Genomic DNA, 10,443 nt, shown 5'->3' with positions numbered 1-10,443 from the left:
AGATCCAAGCATTTTATGCAGTTCATTTTGCAAAAATATCTGTCACTCCGTCAATTTAATTTTATTTAATGAGAAAATAAATCCTTTTTTGAGGTTGATTTAACGAACTAAAAAATTCCCCCAAATCTGTGATATTGAATCAATAATTTTTTATTTTAAATAACTCCGTCGCTACTTCTCTCAAAAATAATTACCCCAATGTTCCCTCTATTCTCAATCCCAAATGCGCAAGATCTAATAATAAAATTTTCTCACGTGTCACCTATCCTACCCGATAAATCGATTCTCAAATTGAATCCCCCCCGGTGAAAAAATTCTCGATCCAATTCCAGACATCAAGCCCCTATTAATCACCACAGATGTCCCCCCATGTCTGCCAATAGCAGCGATCTCCTGCGCATGCGCACACCACATCCCCACCTGTCCTGCCCACATAAACAAGCACCCGAGGGACCTCTCACAGGCCTCGGATTCCCCCGTCGCATGAAGAAAGGGACAACCACAACAACCAACACCACGAAAACCACCAGAAGGTGGTGGGGGGTCAAGTGACACGAGTGAGTCCGAAAGGAGGGATGAAGCCCCACCTCGTGTGCACATTGGCAAAAACCGTAGGGCTACCGTCGTGTTGTTGAAGCCGATGCGGCCAGACACTTGGAAGTGGCGCCCGTGGCCGCTGTTCATGCCACAATATTAATTTCGTCAAGTCATCGGGGATTTTTTCAAAATCCAAAATTGATCGAAAACTCTGATACCCGTGGATCGGAGTGGGGACAAGTGAACCATGGAGTGGGAATACTGTTGGTAATACAGTGTCCTAATTACCGAGCGATTGTAGTGCCCTGAAAAAAAAAAAATCTATTTGACCGGTCGCGCATAGATCCTGGAATGATCCTGACGGATCGATAGATCATTAGATTCGAATTAACCAAAGACAAGTGAATGAACAGAAACGAGTGCGGGCTGATAAGCGACGCCTGCGTGTCTATGCGCGTGTGCTTCGACAGCTTGTGCTTCTCGTCGACGCAGCAGAGGCTCGCCGACGAGGAGGACGCATCACAGTTGCAGAATACGTCGGCATTAACTAGTAATAATAATACCGGCATCACGACGGCGACAATAGCCGAGGGTATTGGGCCCCAGATTGGTGCCAATCAGGTGCCAGTCCGGGGACCAGCCATGGACACGTTGAGAGATCTCCAGGAGTTGCTTAGGGTCAAGGACGAGAGAATTGCTGAGCTGGAGTGTTTGGTGTGTCGGAGGGATGCTGAGATACAGGATTTGAGGAGTCATTTGGATAAATTTTTGAGTGTTCTACCCTTCAAATCACCTCTGACACCCACCAAACCCAGGCCCAGGAAGCAGAGGGCTCAGGGTATTTCTGCAGAGCCACCCCTTCAGCAACTTGCACCACTGGTTTTTTATGATAAGAGCGAGAGGTGAGTGAAGATTTTTTTTTATGGATAATAGTCTTGGTGCACCCGAAAATGATCATTTTTTTTTCATCTGTGAGTCATTCTGATGTCATTGATAATTAACATTTTTTGGCACAAAAATGGTCTTGGTGCACCTGAAAATGGTCTTCTATCTTTTTCGGAATATTGAAGTGCTATTCATGCATTTGATTGGAAAATGGCCTTCATGCACCTGAAAATGGTCTTTTTTCAATGTGAATATGGTCTTGGTATACCTAAAAATGGTCATTTTTCTCTGCTAATTTGACTAGTTTTCATGTCATTTTTCTCTCAACCTGAGAGTCGCACATAGGGACCTGATCATGGTCTTCTAATTTGTGACCTGCAAATGGTCTCCATGTACTTGATTGATAAATGGTCTTCATGCACCTGAAAATGGTCTTTTTAAAAATTGTGAATATGGTCTTGGACCTTAAAGTAGTCACTGTTTCGTCAGTACGAAAATAAACTGAGGCGCCTGATTATGGTCTTGCGACGCTTGAGCGCGATCCCCTATTTTTTCAACTATAAAATATTTTCACAACCGAAAAAAATGGTCCTAGCATAATGATCATTTTCTTCACGACTTGACAACCACACAGAGAGACCTGATCACGGTTTTCTATTTTTTTCATTGGAAAATGGTCTTGACGTACCTGAAAATGGTGCCTTGTGTATGGCAACAATGAACATGGTCCTGGCGCACCGGAAAATGATCTGTTTTTCCGAATCTTAAAATGGTCTCTATATACTTAATTGATAAATTGTCTCCATGCACCTGAAAATGGTCTTTTTTATTCAAAAATTGGAATATGGTCTTGGAGCACCTTAAAATGGTCACTGTTCCGTCACTACGAAAATAAGCTAGAGGCGCCTGATTATGGTCTTGCGACACTTGACCGCAATCACCATTTTTTTAAATATAAATTATTTTCTCAGCCGTCAAAAAAATTGTCCTAATGCACCTGAAAATGGTGCTTCATTCCTTCCCAATGTTAAAATACTCTCCGTCCACAACCACATCCCTCCACACATAGAAAATTTATCTCCCCTTTATCTATTGTTCGTCGAGTAGTGAAGAAACATAACATCGCGTTGTTGTCCACGCTTAAAACAAGTGGTATTTATGGGGTTATAAAAATTATTACACCTGGGTTAGAAGATAATTGATAGTCTACCGAGATTAGAAATAATTTTTCCAATGGGAATTATTGTGCAAGCCCAGCATCATCTTCATGTGTGATCAGTCTGATCTTTCGTTTCACTTGGCGGTGCGGCGCGGGGGGGGGGGGGGGAATATGTATATTGCGAATGTGACGACGGATAATCAGTGGTTTTCCATGCACAGGTCACGAGTGAATCGTGACTCGCCCGAGGAATGTTCCTATAATAAATGGGCTGGATCAATGGCCGGTGTGGAGAGGGAGGAGAGGCATTGCCATTGCGAAAGATTTCGAGGAAGTTTTGATGATGAATGAACTTGTGATTGCCATTTAATTGGAGATGATATCAATTATCTCGGGTGATAACAGGTGGAATGATTTTATCGTAGAGATAAACTCACTTTGAATCGCGTGGATTTTTATCTGTCACGTGGGAATAATCGACTGTTGACTTTGTTTGAGGAAGGATTTATTTTTATTTTTTTATTCGGGACTGAAATATTACTACAGAATATGTCCAAAGTGTTCTTCTTAAATTCCTCGTTATTCTTTTTAAAAGTTATCACTTGAGTATTTAACTTCAACTCTTCTTCATTGACGAGGTGATAATGGACGCCAGGAAGGCCTAAAAATTTTCAATTGAAAATGATCCACACCAGTTGACATTACTCAACTACTTGACAACAAATCTGTACACTGATAGAACGGTTTAGTCGAACCAAACTAGACTTTTTTACTATTACCACGATTCGTTAACTATTAACGAATCGCGGTAACAGTTAAGAAGCCTCGTTTGGTGCAACTGAATCGTTCCACCTTTTCTATCAGTGTATAACGTTGAGGAAAAAATAGTGGTTGAAATTTCATGCGCGGTGAATTGCATTAGCCATCGAATTTTAGATCTATTTTTAGAGCTACTAATTTTTTTGTAGAAAAATTCCGGTACAAATATTTTGACGAGTGTTTTTTTTTAACGTGGTTTTTATTCAACGACACGACATTATTTACATTATTTACAGTATATGTACTGATAAAAAACACAAGTATTAAAACAATTATGATAGAATTGCTCTGTGGTTGCGTAAATTTTGGTCACGATGTGACTCAAGTGTTTAATCTGATTATGTTATGTTCGTTTAATTGAGTAATAACAGCGTATCCTTTAGTTTCAATTTCACAACGTTCTGGTTGCATATGATATCTGATTGATTCAAGTGCCTAAAAAAAAATTATAATCGTGTTCGGAAAAAAGCATTTGCGTATTGTAGGAGAAAAATTATTGTAATTTTGATTACAGATGAATAATGTATCATTATAACAAAGTATCTGGAATTTTTATTCCCGCAATGATCAGTTTATCATTGGGGTAACATGCTCATACACGGAGGGAAATATTCAATAAAAATTACGTATCTTTTCCATAATTCCGGAGCGAAATCTGGTTGTAGGAAATTTTACGGAACTGTCACGGATTTTTTCCGCAGCGGTCTGTAATTTTTATCTGAATCTCCTGTGAAAAATTACGATACCGTCACTTAAATTTTCTGAGTCGAAATGTTGAACTTCATTAATAAAGGATTAAAAATCGATGAGATAGTTAAATGGATAAAGAATTTGTTTTAGAGCTGAAAGAATATGTGAATTAGGAAAAAACAATAATTTGAAGTGAAAAAAATGGAGAGAAGAATCATTAAATGAGGGAAAAGTGGAATATCGTCCAAATTCCCAATAACTGGACGCTAGGGTCAATAGATGGGCGGTGATGGCCAATACATGGACGGTCTGGAGGAATGTAGAATTGTTATCCAGTTTATACAAACATATGAATTTTGTTTTATTGAATGTGAAGAAATACAAGGCCAAATAGTTTTTCAATCTTTGGGATATGATTCTCCTCGTGAAAATACGGTGCTATTTCCCACACATGTTGTCACTGATGCTTAGCAAATTGCAGCGCCACCTCCCGAATACTTGATGTTTTTCTCACTGTAATGTTGATATTTTTAAGAAAAAACTTCATCACATAATTATACATAAGTGTTATTATTGATAATGATGATAATCCGTACAGTTTTCACTCTATGATTTATAGGATATTCAATAAAGTCCTGCTATTGGCCTGTTCACCCTAATTCTTTTTTCAATCCTTCAAAGAGGAGTGATATTTTTTCCCATTTCGCATACATTTCGGTTTTTCCGGTTTCTCATTCCTTCATCCCGTGTTTGCAGCATCTTTGTCTCTCCCACTGCTCTTTCCACTTTTTCCAAACAATGTTTCTTTCCTGAGGTGTTCCCACGCAGCCACCCATCCATCTAGTGACCACGCTCAGCGCTGCTTAGTTTCCCAAAGCTGAGCCTGCCCACCCCACTGCGCTAGCCCCGTAGGGCAGAAGTTGTATTTATATTTTTACAACTCGATAGAACGGAATGGATCGTCATTTTAAAAAAACATGGATGAAGTTCCATTAAAATTCATTCACTCCGAGGACTGAAAGATTTTTCATTTGAAAGTCCAATGATGCTCGCCAAAAATTACAATTTCTAAACTCCCAGCAATCTCAATACAACACTCGAAGAAATGCCTGCATAGAGAATAGAAAACTACCCGGAATGACCATCTTAACTTGTCAACAGGCGTCGTCCGTCCCATTGACGTCATCAGACTCCTCTGGAGCCGATTGCCTTTCATTAAATCACGCATGGCAACCGTCACATGGCTCCTCCGGGCAACGAGGTTAGGTCGTTCCACCACATTCAATGGTTATCCATCCAAAAAGGAGAGGATAAATGAAAAAAAAAGTAAACAAGAGGGAATGTCTATAAATATTGTGGTTTATGAGTCAGGTGACCCTCGGGGTCAATTGACTGTGTCCGAAGATCACCTTTTGACGGGGATTCATTGGTGATTGTCTGAACGATGCTCCGAGAGCGTCAAGAAATCGTGGAAAAATTGCGGAATGAGTTCATTACCATTGGGCAAATTTTTTCCAAAAGATTTATTTTTTATTTTTTTTAACCCCTCCCCAACTCTTGATATCTCCAATGAAACAATGAGATACTCCTTTTTTTTCATTCTTCTCTCCAATGATTCATCTCACATGATGTCGAAGGTAGAAATGAAATTTTTCGGGTAGTTTTTCTTTTTTCATAATAAAAAATTTGGGAAATGAGCCTTTCAAAACGGTTAGATGACCTTGAATGACGTCACAACTCCGGTCCATTAACGCCATCGGTCGCAGGCATCTATTAAGGCGCGTTTAAAAAATGTTTTTACTCTCTGTGGTGATAGGGGCCGTACAGTAGCCGTTGGGACTATCACCGTCGGGCCCCACGTCACCTCAAGTGGCGCTCACGCGCCACCACCACCTCAGCTCTGCTCGTATTCAGCGGATTTTATGGGCGAGAGCGAGGCGTCGTTACAGGCGCCATCGACCGGTCCCATCCCCCCCTCCCCCTCCCCACCAATCGCGAATTTTTGGGCCTTTAAATTCCACGATGACCGCCATGTTGCATATCAGGTGCTAAAGAATTGCTCGGGGTATCTCATATCTTTTGCATTCTTCAGGGTTCTGGAAAAAAATGCATTCAGGCCCGAAAAACGAAAATTACTATTTTGCTTTTGGAATAATTGTTAGTGATTATTTTTATCATATTTTTCAATGCGAAGAATGCGTTAATTAGTTTCGTTGGATGGACGATTGCAAGTGAAGATTAAAGAGTTGTGAAAGTCTTAATTTTTTTTCCCGATGGAAGTGGAATTTCACTGGGTCCGGAGGGGCCTTGGGGACCTCTTCATTCTTAATAAAGTGAAATTGCCCGGGGTATGGGCCCCGCGGGAAAACTTCTTAAACTTCTTGGTATCACTCACAAATTCCGATGACTCCAATGCCTCCTTTGCACTTTCATTTGGATTATGGCTTTCGCGTCGAGTGCGTCGCATTGACGCATCCCCGGGTCGCAGTGGGAACGGAGAATTTCAGGGGTTCTCAAGTGGTCGAGACAATTTATTTTTCAATTAATTCATTTTCAAATCAGTTTTAACTCTAGTTTGGCCGCCATATGAGAACTTGCGGCTTCGGCCACCTCCGTGGGGATTCGCCGCCGTGTTATTTAGGCTCGAGCGTTGCCAGATTCACTCTACACTGCTGGGGCGCGTTTAGCGAGTTCCCGGCAACCTCGCACAACGGGCAGTTTCATCTAACGCGGGAAAAAATTATTCGTCTGTGCGAAGTAACTTGTTTTCTTAAGAAATTCCGTATATAAATCACTTCTAAAATTACCATAATTTTTTAGACACTTGAATTGGCGAATTCAATTTTTTTAGGATTTTTCCGCTCAGCCAGCTAAAATTAGGGAATTAATTTTTTAATGGGTGATGGCGCAGGTGATGAGGCCATGTTGCCACGATTTAGGGATTTTCTTGAAAAGTAATGGGTTTTGGAAAGAAAGTCAAAAGAACTTTTTTGTAGAGCGGAATATTCCCGATTGAGAATATCGAGGGATATTTTCTTCTAGACATGATAATTATTGAGATAATGAGCATTTCGTTGGCAAAAGGTGATTTCAGTTGATGTTTTTTTTTCTTCTGGAAATTGAATATCTCGAGAGGGAATGGTCCTAGAGGAAAACATCATAAGACTTTTTTGTAGATCACGACATTTGCAATGAAAAATGTTTTTTTGTCATTTTCGTCCAAAATCCTCGATTACCACAATAATTACCTTTTTCTAATTCAACTCCTGCCTTGAGTTCAATGCATTAAAAAATACGCCACTTTTAACCTCAAATATATCGAGAACTATCGACTCTAGAGGAAAACATGAGTATACGTTTTTTGTAGCCAGCAAAATTTTCCACAAAAAAGTATTTCAACATTTTTTCGTCAAACCAATAACTACTCAGATAAACTCATATCCAACAAAAAATGATGTTTACCCGTGGCTCTATCTGTTCTACATCTGAAAAGTCATCGTTAACGATAAAAACATTGATGATAACTTTCCCATACGATCCCCTTAATAGTTGCAGACAAAGTGCGAAAGAACACGAGTGTCTGCAGCAAGTGGTAACGAAGAAAAAAAGCAAGAATAGAAAGAGAAAAAAACAACTGAAACAAAAAGACGAAGACTTCCCGGCCAGGCGCCATCGACCGGTCCTACCACTCGTGCGTGTAATATCTCCCTCTTGGAAGTTTTATTTATGCCCAGTCGTTAAATCACGCCTACTTAGACCCAAGAAGAATGCCACTTGGTCGCAAACTCAGAATGAAGTGAAATGGATGTTAGTTTTTATCATTATTTCTCACAACTGCAATTGCAATTTTTGCAGTCACCTCTTGTTATCAAAATTTTTTGATTGAGTTATCTCAGGGAAAGCTCATGTTACGAGGAAGAGAACGGAAGCTGCGCAATCGATGACTGCGCATGGCGGGAACGCGATGCGCACAGCCACGCGCACATTGCCACAATAGGGGACTTACATGTTTTTTAAAATTTGTTTTTCCTCAAATATATACCACCAAGAACCCATAATTGATAAGGAAATACGGAAAATAGTTTAGTAATGATTTATGTTTTAAAAAATTGCATTTTTTAAACGTTCTAAAAAGACGTGTGACGTCAACTCACCGGAGGCCGAAATTTTCGCATGGCGCCATCAAGCGGTTTAGTACAACTGCTGGAATCTAGGAAAATACTCTGTACATGTATTTGATTCCAAAATGTCAGAAAAACTGAATCGAGTGATGAATGTTCCTTATAAATATTGTTTTGTACTAGGATATAAAAATACAACAGTAAAAATTATACAACTACGACTTTCAAAACTTTGACGCAGATTTAGACCCATAAAATCTATCAACATAGTCACGTCTACCGTTGGTAAATTCCCCGAGCAAGCCTTTTGAAAATCATTTTCCAGCACAAACTTCATTTGTTACCGCCAATACATTTTTTTATCCACTTTTAATAGTTGTTTCAAACATAACCCTCTCGATTTGTTTTGGATGAACGCCCCGCACTTCGAGGGGCTAGAGTAACTCAATAGCGCTCCCAGTGGTCACAAGGGGAATTTGATTCCGGTGAGTTGACGTCATGACCCCACAAGTGTTCAAAATTGATGCATTTTGAATCAGTTATTAAAAAATATCTAGACCACTTTTCGGAAAACTTTTTACTCTGGAACCGTTCATAGACTACAAAGACTGTATTCATTTGAAAATATTTCCTATTTCCATTAAAATTCAGCCGACTCTTTATATAAGATACCTCCTTTGCTACTCCCTAGAGATGCGAGCAAATTTCATGACATGTCAGATGATGGTCATGTGTCAATGACGATCATATTTTTGTGACCTGACGGTTTTTCATTCGTGACGTCACCTCCCATCTCTATTACATTTCCTCATTCAATTAAATTTTGACCTCTAGTCAATTAATACGCGTAATTACTGACTCAATACGTGTTTTAGTAAAGTCTTAAAAAATGTCTCGATGACTTATCATTAACAATCATGATATTCAATCGTAAATGACGCATTCCGATCCGATCAATTAGCCCCTCATGTATAGATATTCCAAATTTTTATTTTTTTCCTCATTGAAGTAATTTTGAAGAAAATTGCGAGGTAATAAAAAACATTTGCTAGTTAGTACTTTTTTAAAAATAATTTTTCGGAAAATCACCTCTGAAAAAAAAGGCGTTATCCCCTCTATTTCATTATTTCCAAAAAAATTTATCACCAATCGATAGCAAAGTGTTTGAAGATTTTTGCGAATTAAGAAAAAATCGTCAATGCAATCCTATTATTGTGTAAATTAACAATTCCAATTTCAACTGAAAACCAGAGTTGATGACCAGAGTTTGTAACGGAGATNAGATCCGATCAATTAGCCCCTCATGTATAGATATTCCAAATTTTTATTTTTTTCCTCATTGAAGTAGTTTTGAAGAAAATTGCGAGCTAATAAAAAACATTTGCTAGTTAGTACTTTTTTTTAAATAAATTTTTGAAAAATCACCTCTGAAAAAAAAGGCGTTATCCCCTCTATTTCATTATTTCCAAAAAAATTTATCACCAATCGATAGCAAAGTGTTTGAAGATTTTTGCGAATTAAGAAAAAATCGTCAATGCAATCCTATTATTGTGTAAATTAACAATTCCAATTTCAACTGAAAACCAGAGTTGATGACCAGAGTTTGTAACAGAGATGTCAGACAAGATATGAATGTTTTTTTTGGCTCAAATGAAAGAGCGGCTCGAAAAATGGCGTGCAGAAGTCTTTAAAGATGACAAATGTCTCTAAAGATGATGTCTGTTTTCAATTGAAAAGCGCAATTGTGACAACATTGTCCAGTGGGGTCTAGGAGTCTCCCCTGGTTCAAAACCATCTTTAGAGGCCCTAGCACGCCATTTCTCGACCCGCTCTTTCATTTGAGCCCAAAAAAACATTCATATCTTGTCTGACATCGCTGCTACAAACTCGGGTCTACAACTCGGGCCTTCAATTGAAAGCCCGAGTTGAAGACCCGAGTTTGTAGCAAAGATGTCAGACAAGATATGAATGTTTTTTTGGGCTCAAATGAAAGAGCGGGTCGAGAAATGGCGTGCTAGGGCCTCTAAAGATGGTTTTGAACCAGGGGAGACTCCTAGACCCCAATGTTCTATACATACTCCTAGACCCCATTGTCCTCCTAGACAATGATGTCACAACTCTGCTTTTCAATTGAAAACAGACAGCATCTTTAGAGACATTTGTCATGTTGAGAGGCTCTAGCACGTTATTTCTCGATCCGCTCTTTCATTGGAGCCCAAAAAAACATTCATA

General features: G+C 39.2%; 1 protein-coding gene across 1 annotated transcript in view; it reads left to right on the top strand.

Annotated features, from left to right (window-relative positions):
* Window positions 1-621: 621 nt before the first annotated feature.
* The window catches only part of LOC107037098 (cGMP-dependent protein kinase, isozyme 2 forms cD4/T1/T3A/T3B), a 49,815-nt gene continuing 39,993 nt past the window's right edge, over window positions 622-10,443 (top strand). The window contains exon 1 of the mRNA XM_015255455.1: window positions 622-1,439. Within this exon, the coding sequence (XP_015110941.1) occupies window positions 943-1,439 (497 nt within the window). The 5' untranslated portion in view covers window positions 622-942. The remainder of the gene's footprint in view (window positions 1,440-10,443) is intronic.

This window comes from Diachasma alloeum, unplaced genomic scaffold (assembly GCF_001412515.2).
Source record: "Diachasma alloeum isolate Michigan unplaced genomic scaffold, Dall2.0 Dall_scaffold_00213, whole genome shotgun sequence".
In the NCBI taxonomy this organism is placed as follows: domain Eukaryota; kingdom Metazoa; phylum Arthropoda; class Insecta; order Hymenoptera; family Braconidae; genus Diachasma; species Diachasma alloeum.
Note: the sequence above shows the minus strand (reverse complement) of the source record. Positions and strands in the feature narration are given on the sequence as shown.